Source organism: Palaemon carinicauda, chromosome 44 (assembly GCF_036898095.1).
Source record: "Palaemon carinicauda isolate YSFRI2023 chromosome 44, ASM3689809v2, whole genome shotgun sequence".
NCBI lineage: Eukaryota > Metazoa > Arthropoda > Malacostraca > Decapoda > Palaemonidae > Palaemon > Palaemon carinicauda.
This window is the reverse complement of record NC_090768.1, coordinates 50,471,197-50,488,990: the sequence shown is the minus strand read 5'-3', so window position 1 is coordinate 50,488,990 and position 17,794 is coordinate 50,471,197. Positions and strand designations below refer to the sequence as shown.

Here is a 17,794-nt window from a genome sequence, read left to right as displayed (position 1 = left end):
CAAGATGCCAAGACATGTTCTATAAATACAACATCAGAACATAAAAAGGGTCAAGTACATGTACGAGGTCAGAGTACGGTGTTGGAAACCCCACAGAACTTATGCCAAGTGTCATTATAAGGTGAGAGCTATTTTTCAAAATTTTACTTCCCTTCCTTTGTATGACAAGAAATTTAAATCTAAACAATCAGCATTAGCAATCACACACTACATAATTAAGCTCATACACAACATTAAGATGCTTTTTCAGTGAAATTGGTTACTTGGAAGGGAAACTATATGCAGACTACTTAACACCAGCAAACAATTATGTTGATAAGACAAATCATTATTACTAATACTCTGAACATTATACATACATACATATACCAAGGCACTTCCCCCAATTTTGGGGGTTGGCCGACATCAAACAAATGAAACAAAAAAGGGGACCTCTCCTCTCTACCCTCCTCCCAGCCTGACAAGGGACTCGACCGAGTTCGGCTGGTACTGCTAGGGGTGCCATAGCCCACCCTCCCCCGTTGTCCACCACAGATGAAGCTTCATAACGCTGAATCCCCTACTGCTGCTACCTCCGCGGTCTTCCAAAGTACCGGAGGAAGCAACAGGGCCTACCGGAACTGCGTCACAATCGCTCACCATTCATTCCTATTTCTAGCACGCTCTCTTGCCTCTCTCACATCTATCCTCCTATCACCCAGAGCTTCCTTCACTCCATCCATCCACCCAAACCTTGGCCTTCCTCTTGTACTTCTCCCATCAACTCTTGCATTCATCACCTTCTTTAACAGACAGCCATTTTTCATTCTCTCAACATGGCCAAACCACCTCAACACATTCATATCCACTTTAGCTGCTAACTCATTTCTTACACCCGTTCTCACCCTCACCACTTCGTTCCTAACCCCATATACTCGAGATACACCAGCCATACTCCTGAGACACTTCATCTCAAACACATTCAATTTGTCTCTCCGTCACTTTCATTCCCCACAACTCCGATCCAGACATCACAGTTGGTACAATTATTTTCTCATACAGAACTCTCTTTACATTCATGCCCAACCCTCTATTTTTTACTATACCCTTAACTGCCCCCAACACTTTGCATCCTTCATTCACTCTCTGACGTGCATCTGCTTCCACTCCACCATTTGCTGCAACAACAGATCCCAAGTACTTGAACGGATCCACCTCCTCAAGTAACTCTCCATTCAACATGACAATCAACCTCGCACCACCTTCCCTTCCCGTACATCTCGTAACCTTACTCTTACCCACATTAACTCTCAACTTCCTTCTCTCACACACCCTTCCAAATTCTGTCACTAATCGGCCAAGCTTCTCTTCCTCGTCTGCAACCAGTACAGTATCATCCGCAAACAACAACTGATTTACTTCCCATTCGTGGTCATTCTCGTCTACCAGTTTCAATCCTCGTCCAAGCACTCAAGCATTCACCTCTCTCACCATTCCATCAACATACAAGTTAAACAACCACGGCGACATCACACATCCCTGTCTCAGCCCCACCCTCACTGGAAACCAATCGCTCACTTCATTTCCTATCCTAACACATGCTTTACTACCTTTGTAGAAACTTTTCACTGCTTGCAACAACCTTGCACCAACTCCATATAAACTCATAACATTCCACATTGCTTCCCTATCAACTCTATCATACGCTTTCTCCAGAACCATAAATGCAACATACACCCCCTTACCTTTTGCTAAATATTTCTTGCATATCTGCCTAACTGTAAAAATCTGATTCATACAACCCCTACCTCTTCTAAAACCACCCTGTACTTCTAAGATTAGTAGTAGTCATAAAAAGAAAGATCGGAGAAAAAGGGATAAACAATATGTTAAAATCAGATATGGTAGGAGGTATGATTAGAATGAAAAGGATTGGGCAGGGGGTCTGAAAAGAAAATTATTACTCACCTCACATCTTTCATCTTCATGGTCTTCCTCCTCTTCAATGGCTTCCTGTGGTTCTTCGTGAATGACCATTGAATCTTCATTCTTTTCACTGCTAAAATAATGTGAACTATTAGAATTCTCTTATAGGAATAGGAATATTCTTCCTAATAGAAGTATTTTGATAAACATCATTTAGTATTGCATAATTATATAGTTACCAGTACGTGGTACGTAAAACTTTAATAAATTCATTAAACATTGAATGCAAGAATTATCACGGTAAAAAATTCTTCAGAAACAGTATCCAATGAAAAGATAATGAATAAACATATAAATACCTTGCCCCAAAGCTCATATTACATGGACCTTTAATCCATGGGACAGACAGTCGACCTGATGAGTTTAACGACTGCCTCACAAATTTTGAAAACTGGCTTGATCGTTTCGGGACGACAGCGACTTGACGCTCGGGTTCCTTCGAGTGACTTATGGCTACCTGCATTAAAAGAAAAAATTGTAATCATTTAGGGGGCTATCTGTCTTGAAAATTGTATTTAGCAATATGAATATCACAAATTTTTAGTAATTTGTCTTTTTCCTAACATACTTACCGAGAACAGACACAGGAACGTAGCGGAAAATGATAAGAGAATACTAATAAACACAAGGGAAAACACGAGGGAATTAAGTTATAAGCGCGAAAGCACAACGGACCACGAGGAAACACACGTGGAACAGAAGAGTCGGGGACACAAAGGGTCGCACTGAGATACGGAGAGCGTCGAGATGATATCACGACGTGACCAGAGAACTTACTAAAGGTCGAGACCCAAGCTAACATGAGGCCTGCCTCAAGATTGCCCTCAGGGCACGTATCCTTCCGCCTAGGCCTACCATCACAGAAAACGGAAGTAGGGTAAACTACACAAAACTCTAGTCGGTTGAGAGGAGGTTCCAGGTAACTCCTAAGAAAGTAGTTCCAGGTAAGTCCCTGTGTTGGAACAAATAATCTTTTACAGAAAAATTTAACCTCTATTCGTAAGTTTTGTACTGAACAAAATATGTTTCCATACTATAATTGGAAAATACAATTTTGATACGACTGTTTTCGAGATGAAAATTGGTTCCTCAGTCCCCAAGCAGATTAATAGTGCTTAACAAGAAACCCAAAGCAACAAAGCCTAGAAAGTTCATGTAAGGAACATGGTTATAAATGCTTTCATACATTACATCAAATGTTGCATTATTCTGCATCTTTCTCAAAAAAGTACATTTTGTTTTGCAATCAGTTATGAAAGATCTCGCTTAGATCAAAGTCGATATTTTCCTAAACAACGAGAGGGTGATAAAATAGTCAGAAAATAGGAAATAGAGCAAAATTCTATTCTTAGGACGACCATTTCTGTGACACAGTTTTACACAGGACACCGACTTTTTATGGCCTCAGACCATTAAACTAAGAAATGCAATTTGCACTTTTCAGCATTATTACTAATGTAATAGTTTAAAAAGACCACTGTCACATTTCTTGACTCATTGGGGTAACTAAAATGTTATCTTTATGATTATTGCAAAAATTTTAGCAAATATAAAGTTAGTCCGCTAGGTAGGGAAAGACAAAAGTAAAAACGAAAAATAGGGACAGAAACGAGTCAGGATCCAATTCTCCTATAGCTTTAGGTTTAAAAATTATAATAAAAAACCTATGTAAAACACGACACTTGCATCACTTACGATCTTTTGAAACTTAGAATGAATGTGCAATTAACATCATCATATTCATCTGTGGTGGATAATGTGGGAGGGTGGGCTGTGACGCCCTAGCAGTACCAGCTGAACTAGGTTGAGTCCCTTGTTAGGCTGGAGGAACGTAGAGAGTAGAGGTCCCCTTTTTGTTTTTGTTTCTTTGTTGATGTCGGCTACCCCCAAAATTGGGGGAAGTGCCATGGTATATGTATGTATGTATATTCAAAAGCATACGTCAGTTAAGTCTGCATCTCTGGTAAATATGATGCAAAGCTCTTAATAACTGCACAGGCCATGGTTGCTGATTGAAACAGCTTATGGATAACGATAACACTTTTTTGCACAGTTATTGTTGAGTATTTGGAATACGAGACACAAATAAGCATCTCGTATATGACTAATCGACTTGGATATCTTTCCCATAACTTCTACAAATTATTAATTACAAACATAAATTAACTTACTCTCTTCTCATGCATTCCCTCTGGTCTTGTTCTATATATAGTCCATTTCTTTTAGCGAGGCATATTTGCACCAACTCGCAGCGGTGCCCTTTTAGCTCGGAAAATTTTCCGGCTATCTGATTGGTTAGAATTATCTTGTCCAACCAATCAGCGAACAGGAAACTTTTCCAAGCTAAAAGGGCACCGCTGCGAGTCTGTGCAAATATGCCTCGCTAAAAGAAATGAACTATAGTAAAACTTTAAATCTGATTCGACAGTTTTGTTAAAATGCTATACTTTATAAAATAAGGATAAAACTACAATGCTTTAAAGCGAAGTTTATCAGAAATATTTAAAATTTTCAAATACCTAAACAATACTGAAAGTAGAATGTAAATATTTAGCGTTTCAATAAAATATTAAAAAATAAAAAACATCTTATGCTCTATACATTCCGCAGCGCTAAAGTCCATTTCTTTTAGCGATGCATATTTGCACCGACTCGCAGCGGTGCCCTTTTAGCTCGGAAAAGTTTCCTGATCGCCGATTGGTTAGAATTATCTTGTCCAACCAATCAGCGATCAGGAAACTTTTCCGAGTTAAAAGGGCACCGCTGCGAGTCGGTGCAAATATGCATCGCTAAAAGAAATGGACTATAGTACATACCTGTTTGGCAATTGCAGAAAATTTGAGGACCTGCATGGTTTCATCAAATAATAGAGGGGATCTGCAAATGTTGACAATCATTGCAGCTTTGCCTCGACCCAAGAAAAAGCTCTGGAATATCCTGGTTAGTTTACTGTCTCGATAAGGAACAGGAGCTTCCTTTTTCTTGCTTATCTTATGCCCTTGGTTTTGTCTGTTAGAGAGAAAGTTATGCTAATGTACAGATTAAGAGGTAAACAAAAATAAGGACAAACAAAATAATTGGAGTGGTCATTATTTAACGTTTCAAAAACTACTATTTAGTAACTCGAAAAATTGAAGCTTGAAATAAACCATAAAGCTATTCATTCTTCATATTTTCCAGTATATTAACCGTTTTACCCCCAAAAAGGACGTACTGGTACGTTTCACAAAACTCATCCCTTTACCCCCATGGACGTACCGGTACATCCTTGCAAAAAAAAAACTGCTATTTATAATTTTTTTTGCATGTTTTTGATAATTTATTAAAGAATTTCAGGCATTTTTCAAGAGAAAGAGACCAACCTGACCTCTCTATGACAAAAATTAAGGCCGTTAGAGCAATTTAAAAAAAATATACTGCTAAATGCGCTTGAAAAAAAAAAATGCCTGGGGGTTAAGGGTTGAAAAGTTCCAAATAGCTTGGGAGTAAAAGGGTTAACACCTAATAACAATTGTTTACATAAAAAATTAAGCCAAGTACCTCAGTAAACAAAACTACAGTAAAATGACAGCATAATTAATACTATCATAAGTGTTGTTATAAAATAACGTATAAGAAAACACTCCCACATTTCTCAGCTCATTACTCTCTCCCAAAGGATCTATACTTGCATGCGAGATGAAAATTGAAGCAAGGAATAGATAAAAAATTAAAAATTCAAGAAAATTTAAATGCAGGAAGCAATGCAGTTGTGGTGAAAAAGCATGCTACCGAGAGATTTGCGAGAAAAAAAGGGGAAGAAACACAAATATGAAGCTTCTTAACACATCTCCCTACATCAGATGACAAAAATTTTAATCAAGTGATTCAAACAGGCTTCTAGGATCATTTCATTTATAAATGTTAGTACACAATTGAAAGAACACTAGTACCCAGTATGCCTCATCATCATACATACATATACCACGGCACTTCCCCCAATTTTGGGGGTAGCCGACATCAACAAATGAAACAAAACAAAACGGGGACCTCTACTCTACGTTCCACCCAGCCTGACAAGGGACCGAGTTCAGCTGGTACTGCTAGGGTGCCACAGCCCACCCTCCCCCATTATCCACCACAGATGAAGCTTCATAATGCTGAATCCCCTACTGCTGCTACCTCCGCGGTCATCTAAGGCACCGGAGGAAGCAGCAGGGCCTTCCGGAACTGCGTCACAATTGCTCGCCATTCATTCCTATTTCTAGCACGCTCTCTTGCCCCACTCACATCTATCCTCCTATCACCCAGAGCTTTCTTCACTCCATCCATCCACCCAAACCCTGGCCTTCCTCTTGTACTTCTCCCATCAACTCTTGCATTCATCGCCTTCTTTAGCAGACAGCCATTTTCCATTCTCTTAACACACTCATATCCACTCTAGCTGATAAGTCATTTCTTACACCCGTTCTCACCCTCACTACTTAGTTCCTAATCCTATCTACTCGAGATACACCAGCCATACTCCTTAGACACTTCATCTCAAACACATTCAATTTCTGTCTCTCCATCACTTTCATTCCCCACAACTCCGATCCAGACATCACAGTAGGTACAATCTCTTCCTCATATAGAACTCTCTTTACATTCATGCCCAAACCTCTATTTTTTACTACTCCCTTAACTGACCCCAACACTTTGGAACCTTCATACACTCTCTTACGTACATCTGCTTCCACTCCACCATTTGCTGCAACAACAGACCCCAAGTACTTAAACTGATCCACCTCCTCAAGTAACTCTCTATTCAACATGACATTCAACCTCACATCACCTTCCCTTCTCGTACATCTCATAACCTTACTCTTACCCACATTAACTCTCAACTTCCTTCTCTCACACACCCTTCCAAATTCTGTCACTAGTCGGTCAATCTTCTCTTCTGTGTCTGCAACCAGTACAGTATCATCCGCAAACAACTAATTTACCTCCCATTCATGGTCATTCTCGTCTACCAGTTTTAATCCTCGTCCTCATGATACCACATGAAAAATTTTACTAGGATTTTCAGTATAATATTCAACTAGACCATCAATTAAAACATTAAGAAACCACAGGTTAGTCCAAGAATAATGTTTTTACTTCAAGGCTTATAGCTTGATGAGAAAAAGATGGATTTTGCACATTAATGTGGGAGAAAATAGAAAAAAAGTGAAAAAAAAGCAAAGCCGCAGCTAAAAAAGAGAGAGATGACCCATGGTTGTGTTGTGTCCCTACAGTAAAGCAAACCCCTCTGGGATAAAGACACGAGACAGAAAATTCACGGATGCTACGTCGCACCTTAAAGAAAACTGTCAAGTTGTTCTCATTAAGTAATTGAAACTGTAAAACTTTTCATCTTAAGGAAAATCAGTGTACTAGTACCTCTCATGAAGCCATAGAATTACTAAAAATCAAGCAGGATTTTACAATGATTACATTTTTGTAATGAAAAGTATGTATAGCAGCAAATAGGCAGCAGAATCTGTCATCATTTACAGACTGGGGCTATAAAAAAACAGTGATAATGAATTACTATTAGTTTTTACCGATGTAAGAAATAGTTTTAAAGAAGCCTTAACCCTTTAACCCCCAGGCTATTTGGAAATTTCCAACCCTTAACCCCCGGGGGGTTATTTTTTTCCCAGCACATTTTGCAGTATATTTTTTTTAAATTGCCCTAACAGCCTTAATTTTTGTCATAGAGAGGTCAGGTTGGTCTCATTCTCTTGGAAAATGCCTGAATTTTTTCAAAAAATTATAAAAAATATGAAAAAAACTTTTTATAGCATTTTTTTGCAAGGACGTACCGGTACGTCCATGGGGGTAAAGGGTTAATGAGGATTACATTATTTCAATTTTCTCAATGGAAAATAATAATCAAAAATTGTATACGACCTTATAAAATCATTATGATAATTGAACTAAATGATTCGTGAATACACACTGCAATGAAAACTAACACAACCTATCTTGGCAAAATAAAATTCATCCTTATATTAGAAAATTATCACAACCTTTCTACATCAGCTCTATGAACTTACCTGAGAGCATCTAGGCATCGACTCAGCACTAAAAGTGAGCTATTAATGTTTCCTGCCTCTTTCAGTCTATCATGAGTGCTCTTGGTTTTTGCTGCACGTTCAGCCCCAGCCAGGTCACAGATTGCCATCCTGCCAATCATATTAAAACATTCCATTACATTTTTCACATTAAAGCTTTAAGATATAGCAATTGTCATGAATGCTGAAATAAAACAAATTCAACTATTTTCTTATATTACATAAGACCTCAAAAAAGCCAAAGCACAATTTTTACAGAAAAATATAAATCCCAAAATCAAAAGTTTAAAAACTCATAAGCAACAGAGGCACGGGATAGATTATATTACTGGTGAACAATCTCCAAAGAACTGGACATACATAAGCATGATTAGTGTCCAAGGCAACCCCTCCATGCAAGCGAAAATTAGGGGGACTAGAAGTGATTGCTGATTACTTAGCATGTAGAACATACCAGGCTCACAAAGACATGTCTGGAAACTTTCCCCTTGGAATTGCTGTGCAAGGGGTGATTGGAGATTTATCTGATACTAATGTCCTCCTGTTTCCCCTCAACACATGTACTGTACAGTATCTATAAACATACTTAATTCAGCCTATATTGACAGAACTCTGTCTTTGTTTATGTTGATCAGCTGTTATAAATTTTAGCCCCTCATCTTCCCATACCTTACCATCTGTATTTAATGATGATAATATCACATGACGAGTTTCTATACATGTCTTGATGAAAATAAAGAAGAGGAATATTTTCGGGACAGGGCGCAGCTGAGGTTGAAACTTCACACGGATGCAACAGAAGAACATCCACGACAGCAGGATGAAAGGAGAGAGCAAATAACAGCAGGAAGTGTAAGGGCAGAAAAATTTAAACGCCAACCATAACAAATGCTACCGGCATGATGAAAATTGATGTGTGAAACTTCTCTCCCAATTCCAGTGATTAAAACCGATGTGGCAATCGCCGGCACCGGCCGAGGCAAATACAGCAAAGTTGGCTGCTTGAACATACCCTCCCAGAAATGACATCTGTATGGAGCGATCATCAAGTGCCCAAACATGATAATGAGACACTTCAGAAGCAGAAATAGCAACAGAATGAGAAGAGCATTCGTTCTTCTTACTCGTCTCATCAGCTCCATGGCTTTGCACTGACAGAACGCAGAGCGAGGGTTTGGGAGATCTCTAAAGATACTCACTCCTTGACTGATGAGCCAGGGATGAGGGTCACAGATATAATATGAAAAATTATGTGACTACAGAACAATCAACAATAAAAAATTCGTGCAGAAAATAACAAGAACATTAAATAACGTCAAAATGGTCATGCAACACTAAACGCAGTCCTTGGAAGAGCAATTTTAACATTAGCATCCAAGAATAAGAGAAACAAAGCATCATAAAATAGGTGGAAAAAATGCACCTCAAGAGCCCTGCAATCTTGGACATTACAAATTAGCAACTAGGATTTTGTTGAACGGTAATTGTAACGTGTGATAAAGAGTTGCAATAAAATGAGTAAGAATTATGACACCATTCAAAATGTTCCCCAGATGTTGCAAAGGTTACTATGATTTGCTTCCATTAAGAATACTTACATTGACACTCTGGCAACATGTGGATTGTTCGCATCAGCAAGTCGTACTAATTTGATCGTGAAAATGCAATGAGATCTTGATGAATTGTGGTTCAAACGGGTGGCAGCGAAGTGCAAATTCTGACGACCTATTTGCAAGAGCTGCAAAGCTTCTTCTGCGTTATTTACACGTACTTCTTGTAGACCTGTGGAAATGAGAAATACGAATCAAAGATGGTTCAATTAACCCTTTTACCCCCAAAAAGGACGTACTGGTACGTTTCACAAAACTCATCCCTTTACCCCCATGGATGTACCGGTACGTCCTTGCAAAAAACTATTTTCATTTTTTTTTTTTTCATATTTTTGTTAATATTTTTTTGTTTCGTTTGCTTGATGTCGGCTACTCCCCAAAATTGGGGGAAGTGCCTTGGTATATGTATGTGATGCATGTATATTACAAATCTGCAAAATGATACTAAAATAGGAATAAAAACTTGGTATGGTACTAAAAATAATATTAAGGATGTGGAGGAGGAAAAACATGTTAGTAGTCATAGGTAACCTAAGACATATATGGCTTACAATGTATTTTGTGATGCACATTGTAGAAGGTATTAAAGGTTCCTTGTAGTAATCCTTTATCTCTAGTGTCTGGGTTTCTGCATTGTAATGTTTATCAATTTCCAAAGGATACTGTCAGCTGTTCAACTTTAAGATCTTTACCTAGTATTTTCAATTCTGAAGAATAATATATGTAGTTCAGTCAGCCCTTTATGAGTTTAGAAAGGCAACACAGATCTTGTTTACAATAAAAACAAATAAGTTCATAGCAGAATTTCATTAGTGAAAAGCTGCAACGCTGTTTTCTTATACCCTCCTCGTACATTGATTCCTGCAAACCTCATTGGTATAGCATTAACATTTCCTTATCATAGTAACATTTTTGCCTGTCCTGTTGATTCAAGACTTTAAAATCTGCCATTGAAGTCGTATATGATATAGTGGCTGGTTGAATAATTTCACATTAACCAAAAGTGCTAGAACATTTAAATCATAAGGCTGGTAATCACAAGAGTACAACAGTTTTCCTTCCAACTATGAATCAAATGAGAGTACAAGATAGCTTTCCTTCTAACTGTGAATCAAATGAAAGTACAGTAAAGCTTTCCTTTTAACTGTGAATCAAATGAGAGTAAAGTAAAGCTTTCCTTTTAACTGTGAATCAAATGAGAGTACAGAATAGCTTCCCTTCTAAATGTGAATGAAATGAAAGTACAGTAAAGCTTCCCTTCTAACTGTGAATCAAATGAGAGTACAGGATAGCTTTCCTTCTAACTGTGAATCAAATGAGAGTACAGGATAGCTTTCCTTCTAACTGTGAATCAAATGAGAGAAAAGTAAAGCTTCCCTTCTAACCGTGAATCAAATGAGAGTACAGGATAGCTTTCCTTCTAATTGTGAATCAAATGAGAGTACAGAATAGCTTCCCTTCTACCTGTGAATCAAATGAGAGTACAGAATAGCTTCCCTTCTAATTGTGAATCAAATGAGAGTACAGAATAGCTTCCCTTCTACCTGTGAATCAAATGAGAGTACAGAATAGCTTTCCTTCTAATTGTGAATCAAATGAGAGTACAGAATAGCTTCCCTTCTACCTGTGAATCAAATGAGAGTACAGTAAAGCTTTCCTTCTAACTGTGAATCAAATGAGAGTACAGGATAGCTTCCCTTCTAATTGTGAATCAAATGAGAGTAAAGTAAAGCTTTCCTTCTAAATGTGAATCAAATGAGAGAAAAGTAAAGCTTTCCTTCTAATTGTGAATCAAACAAGTGGAAAGAAAAATTAGAAATAATGTAATGAATTTTCTATGTAAATTAGAACATTAAAGCACTGATTCAAACGTAGTAAACAACCCAAAGTCTGTTATGATAAGTAAAACATAATAACTCGCCGAACACAAACCTTTAATGTAAATAGAGGCATTACGATCTTCCCCCAACATCAGTGGACTGCGCTTATTTTTCTTAGACAGTGGTATCTTCTCCAATAGGTCATAAATATATTCATTGTAAATTTCCGCAAATGATATGAACACGGCATACACAGTGCTTTCGGAGTCACCAATATCAATACTTAGATCTTCTTGGCAAGGAACCTCAATCACAGATGAAACTGTAAGTGTGAGACAATCAGATAATTCAATACAGTACTGTATATCATTTCTAAAAATAATAATACTATATTTAAATAACATGCACAACACCAAAATATTCCCGATGTTTTATTAAAGAGCAATATAAAGGGCATAAACCATAAAAAAAAAAAATTCTAATCAAACTCTTGAAAGAATTCCCTATCAATATTCTTCAAAAAGCGATGATGTTTCATTCAAAAGCATAACTGAATCCTTCCGATAATAATACTGTATGCCCTTTTCAAGTCATACAATTATTTTTATCGAAAATAAAAGTATGGTCAATTTTATTGGCCTGTCAGAACCTCACCTGCACTAGTATTTGTGGTTGATGGCTGACTTTCGTTCAAACTGGCATCACTGGAAAACTTGGACAGATTCTGAAAAAGCGCACATTCATTAAAAAAAAATCTCCTATATATATAAAACTGTGAAACAGGATCTCTAGATGTATAAAATAACGAAATCAATCCGTTCATACAATTATCTAAGAATATTGTTCCCCTCCAAAAAAGATTAAACCATGAAAAAATAAAAAAAGCAATCCATTCATACAATTATCTAAGAATATTGTTCCCCCCCAAAAAAATTAAACCATGAAAAAATAAAAAAAGCAATTCATTCATACAATTATCTAAGAATATTGTTCCCCCCAAAAAAAATTAAACCATGAAAAAATAAAAAAAGCAATCCATTCATACAATTATCTAAGAATATTGTTCCCCCTAAAAATAAAACGATAAAAAAATAACGAAAGCAATCCGTTCATACAATTATCTAAGAATATTGTTCCCCCTAAAAATAAAACGATAAAAAAATAACGAAAGCAATCCGTTCATACAATTATCTAAGAATATTGTTTCCCCTAAAAATAAAACGATGAAAAAATAACGAAAGCAATCCGTTCATACAATTATCTAAGAATATTGTTCCCCCCCAAAAAAACCAGATAGAACACCACTTCCAATACTTACCGACAAAGATACCGAGAACCTTGATAGATTTTCTGGACTAGTTCTGAAAATATTCTGCTTCTTTTCTTCTTCCTTCTTGACATCTCTCTCTTCTAAGCGGCTAACGCCACAAAAATATCGGGGTTTAAGGTCGTTCCTTGGGTAGTGTTTATCTCCAATGGATCTAAAAAGAACATCTAATGTTCGAGGTAAGACACCAGGGTCGGACGGTGTTCCTACAGAGAGAGAGTGATATAAAGATTAGGATTTATCAAAGTACGGTACATTAACTTTAAGTCATTTTCATTTTAATTAAATTCAAACCATATCATCAAAATTTGATTAACCCTTTTACCCCCAAAGGACGTACTGGTACGTTTCACAAAAGCCATCCCTTTACCCCCATGGACGTACCGGTACGTCCTTGCAAAAAAATGCTATAAAAATTATTTTTTTCATATTTTAGATTTTTTGAAAAAATTCAGGCATTTTCCAAGAGAATGAGACCAACCTGACCTCTCTATGACAAAAAATTAAGGCTGTTAGAGCAATTAAAAAAAATAAACTGCAAAATGTGCTGGGAAAAAAATAACCCCCTAGGGGTTAAGGGTTGGAAATTTCCAAATAGGCAGGGGGTTAAAGGGTTAACATGTAAAATAATATTTCAATTTAAAAAGCATTACCTTGCACAGTAAAAGTCTTCCCCGAGTTTGTAGCACCATACGTAAAAAGCAATAGATTTTGGCCTTTTATAAAATCATTAACCAAACCCAAAGTAGACTCCTCAAATAATTCCCTCTGAGTTGTTGATGGACCATATATGTGAGTGAACGAAAACCTGAAAAGATTGTCAAAATTTAAAAAAAAAACAGGTTACAACCACTACAATATCTATAAAGATTTGATAAATTATTTACCTATATTGTTTTTAGGGTGTATTGAGAAAAAAACATGATTCTTCTTTAACTGTATTGATAGGTGCCAAAGGAACACAATAAACACCCTTGAGAAGTTCTAAAGGTCTCCAAAAATAAAACACTAATCAAACAATACTACATTCATAATCTTAACAGTTGAACTGTGGGTGAAAACTACGCGGAAAACTACCTAAACATAACCGGATTCATGAATGTATACAGAACTTATTAGCGTGTCGAATTCCTTATTCAAATCACCAACTAGCAAGAAAATCTTGCACCTTTGTCACCAACTCAACTCTTTCAAGGTCATTCTCTCCTCTTCCTTCCTAACCTTTCTGAACTAAGATTCAACCCATCCATCATAAAATATTCTGACTTATTCAATCTTCACAATAGCTCTCCTCCGAGATGGGTAAATGAATCAGGTACGGACCGAGATGGGTCAACGATCCAGGTCTGGACCGAGATGGGTCAACGATCCAGGTCTGGACCGAGATGGGTCAACGATCCAGGTCTGGACCGAGATGGGTCAACGATCCAGGTCTGGACCGAGATGGGTCAACGATCCAGGTCTGGACCGAGATGGGCAAATGATTCAGGTCTGGACCGAGATAGGTAAATGATTCAGGTCTGGACCGAGAGGGGTCAACGATCCAGGTCTGGACCGAGATGGGTCAACGATCCAGGTCTGGACCGAGATGGGTAAATGATTCAGGTCTGGACCGAGATGGGCAAATGATTCAGGTCTGGACCGAGATGGGTCAACAATCCAGGTCTGGACCGAGATGGGTCAACGATCCAGGTCTGGACCGAGATGGGTCAACGATCCAGGTCTGGACCGAGATGGGTAAATGATCCAGGTCTGGACCGAGATGGGTAAATGATTCAGGTCTGGACCGAGATGGGTAAATGATTCAGGTCTGGACCGAGATGGGTAAATGATTCAGGTCTGGACCGAGATGGGCAAATGATTCAGGTCTGGACCGAGATGGGATGGGTAAATGATTCAGGTCTGGACCGAGATGGGTCAACGATCCAGGTCTGGACCGATATGGGTAAATGATCCAGGTCTGGACCGAGATGGGTAAATGATTCAGGTCTGGACCGAGATGGGTAAATGATTCAGGTCTGGACCGAGATGGGCAAATGATTCAGGTCTGGACCGAGATGGGTCAACGATCCAGGTCTGGACCGAGATGGGTAAATGATCCAGGTCTGGACCGAGATGGGTCAACGATCCAGGTCTGGACCGAGATGGGTAAATGATCCAGGTCTGGACAGAGATGGGCAAATGATCCAGGTCTGGACCGAGATGGGCAAATGATTCAGGTCTGGACCGAGATGGGCAAATGATTCAGGTCTGGACCGAGATGGGTAAATGATTCAGGTCTGGACCGAGATGGGTCAACGATCCAGGTCTGGACCGAGATGGGTGAATGATCCAGGTCTGGACCGAGATGGGTAAATGATTCAGGTCTGGACCGAGATGGGTAAATAATTCAGGTCTGGACCGAGATGGGTCAACGATCCAGGTCTGGACCGAGATGGGTAAATGATTCAGGTCTGGACCGAGATGGGTAAAGGATTCAGGTCTGGACCGAGATGGGTCAACGATCCAGGTCTGGATCGAGATGGGTAAATGATCCAGGTCTGGACCGAGATGGGTAAATGATTCAGGTCTGGACCGAGATGGGCAAATGATTCAGGTCTGGACCGAGATGGGTAAATGATTCAGGTCTGGACCGAGATGGGTCAACGATCCAGGTCTGGACCGAGATGGGTAAATGATCCAGGTCTGGACCGAGATGGGTGAATGATTCAGGTCTGGACCGAGATGGGTCAACGATCCAGGTCTGGACCGAGATGGGTAAATGATTCAGGTCTGGACCGAGATGGGTAAATGATTCAGGTCTGGACCGAGATGGGTAAATGATTCAGGTCTGTACCGAGATGGGTAAATGATTCAGGTCTGTACCGAGATGGGTCAACGATCCAGGTCTGGACCGAGATGGGTAAATGATCCAGGTCTGGACCGAGATGGGTAAATGATTCAGGTCTGGACAGAGATGGGCAAATGATTCAGGTCTGGACCGAGATGGGCAAATGATTCAGGTCTGGACCGAGATGGGTCAACGATCCAGGTCTGGACCGAGATGGGTAAATGATTCAGGTCTGGACCGAGATGGGTAAATGATTCAGGTCTGGACCGAGATGGGTAAATGATTCAGGCCTGGACCGAGATGGGTCAACGATCCAGGTCTGGACCGAGATGGGTAAATGATCCAGGTCTGGACCGAGATGGGTAAATGATTCAGGTCTGGACCGAGATGGGTAAATGATTCAGGTCTGGACCGAGATGGGTAAATGATCCAGGTCTGGACCGAGATGGGTAAATGATCCAGGTCTGGACCGAGATGGGTAAATGATCCAGGTCTGGACCGAGATGGGTAAATGATTCAGGTCTGGACCGAGATGGGTAAATGATCCAGGTCTGGACCGAGATGGGTAAATGATTCAGGTCTGGACCGAGATGGGTAAATGATTCAGGTCTGGACCGAGATGGGTAAATGATTCAGGTCTGGACCGAGATGGGTCAACGATCCAGGTCTGGACCGAGATGGGTAAATGATTCAGGTCTGGACCGAGATGGGTCAACGATCCAGGTCTGGACCGAGATGGGTAAATGATCCAGGTCTGGACCGAGATGGGTCAACGATCAAGGTCTGGACCGAGATGGGTCAACGATCCAGGTCTGGACCGAGATGGGTAAATGATTCAGGTCTGGACCGAGATGGGTAAATGATTCAGGTCTGGACCGAGATGGGTAAATGATTCAGGTCTGGACCGAGATGGGTAAATGATTCAGGTCTGGACCGAGATGGGTAAATGATTCAGGTCTGGACCGAGATGGGTAAATGATCCAGGTCTGGACCGAGATGGGTCAACGATCCAGGTCTGGACCGAGATGGGCAAATGATCCAGGTCTGGACCGAGATGGGTAAATGATTCCGGTCTGGACCGAGATGGGCAAATGATTCAGGTCTGGACCGAGATGGGTAAATGATTCAGGTCTGGACCGAGATGGGTCAACGATTCAGGTCTGGACCGATATGGGTAAATGATTCAGGTCTGGACCGAGATGGGTCAACGATCCAGGTCTGGACCGATATGGGTAAATGATCCAGGTCTGGACCGAGATGGGTAAATGATTCAGGTCTGGACCGAGATGGGTAAATGATTCAGGTCTGGACCGAGATGGGTAAATGATTCAGGTCTGGACCGAGATGGGCAAATGATTCAGGTCTGGACCGAGATGGGCAAATGATTCAGGTCTGGACCGAGATGGGTAAATGATCCAGGTCTGGACCGAGATGGGTAAATGATCCAGGTCTGGACCGAGATGGGTAAATGATTCAGGTCTGGACCGAGATGGGTAAATGATTCAGGTCTGGACCGAGATGGGTAAATGATTCAGGTCTGGACCGAGATGGGTCAACGATCCAGGTCTGGACCGAGATGGGTAAATGATCCAGGTCTGGACCGAGATGGGTAAATGATTCAGGTCTGGACCGAGATGGGTAAATGATTCAGGTCTGGACCGAGATGGGTCAACGATCCAGGTCTGGACCGAGATGGGTAAATGATCCAGGTCTGGACCGAGATGGGTAAATGATTCAGGTCTGGACCGAGATGGGTAAATGATTCAGGTCTGGACCGAGATGGGCAAATGATTCAGGTCTGGACCGAGATGGGCAAATGATTCAGGTCTGGACCGAGATGGGCAAATGATTCAGGTCTGGACCGAGATGGGTAAATGATCCAGGTCTGGACCGAGATGGGTCAACGATCCAGGTCTGGACCGAGATGGGTAAATGATCCAGGTCTGGACCGAGATGGGTCAACGATCCAGGTCTGGACCGAGATGGGTAAATGATCCAGGTCTGGACCGAGATGGGTAAATGATTCAGGTCTGGACCGAGATGGGCAAATGATTCAGGTCTGGACCGAGATGGGTAAATGATTCAGGTCTGGACCGAGATAGGTAAATGATTCAGGTCTGGACCGAGAGGGGTCAACGATCCAGGTCTGGACCGAGATGGGT

The 17,794-nt window shown here is 40.1% G+C and overlaps 1 protein-coding gene across 4 annotated transcripts in view; it reads right to left on the bottom strand.

The window, feature by feature from the left end:
* Positions 1–17,794, bottom strand: part of LOC137634505 (kinesin-like protein KIF20B) — an 85,108-nt gene that overhangs the window by 40,866 nt on the left and 26,448 nt on the right. For 2 of the 4 annotated variants that reach the window (XM_068366942.1, XM_068366943.1), the window contains exons 5-13: positions 13,456–13,610; positions 12,794–13,008; positions 12,130–12,199; positions 11,588–11,797; positions 9,644–9,827; positions 8,028–8,156; positions 4,782–4,974; positions 2,265–2,422; positions 1,948–2,038 (exon numbers count right to left, since the gene is read on the bottom strand). In XM_068366942.1, the coding sequence (XP_068223043.1) occupies positions 1,948–2,038; positions 2,265–2,422; positions 4,782–4,974; positions 8,028–8,156; positions 9,644–9,827; positions 11,588–11,797; positions 12,130–12,199; positions 12,794–13,008; positions 13,456–13,610 (1,405 nt within the window). The remainder of the gene's footprint in view (positions 1–1,947; positions 2,039–2,264; positions 2,423–4,781; positions 4,975–8,027; positions 8,157–9,643; positions 9,828–11,587; positions 11,798–12,129; positions 12,200–12,793; positions 13,009–13,455; positions 13,611–17,794) is intronic. The other 2 variants (XM_068366944.1, XM_068366945.1) reach the window with 1 other exon arrangement.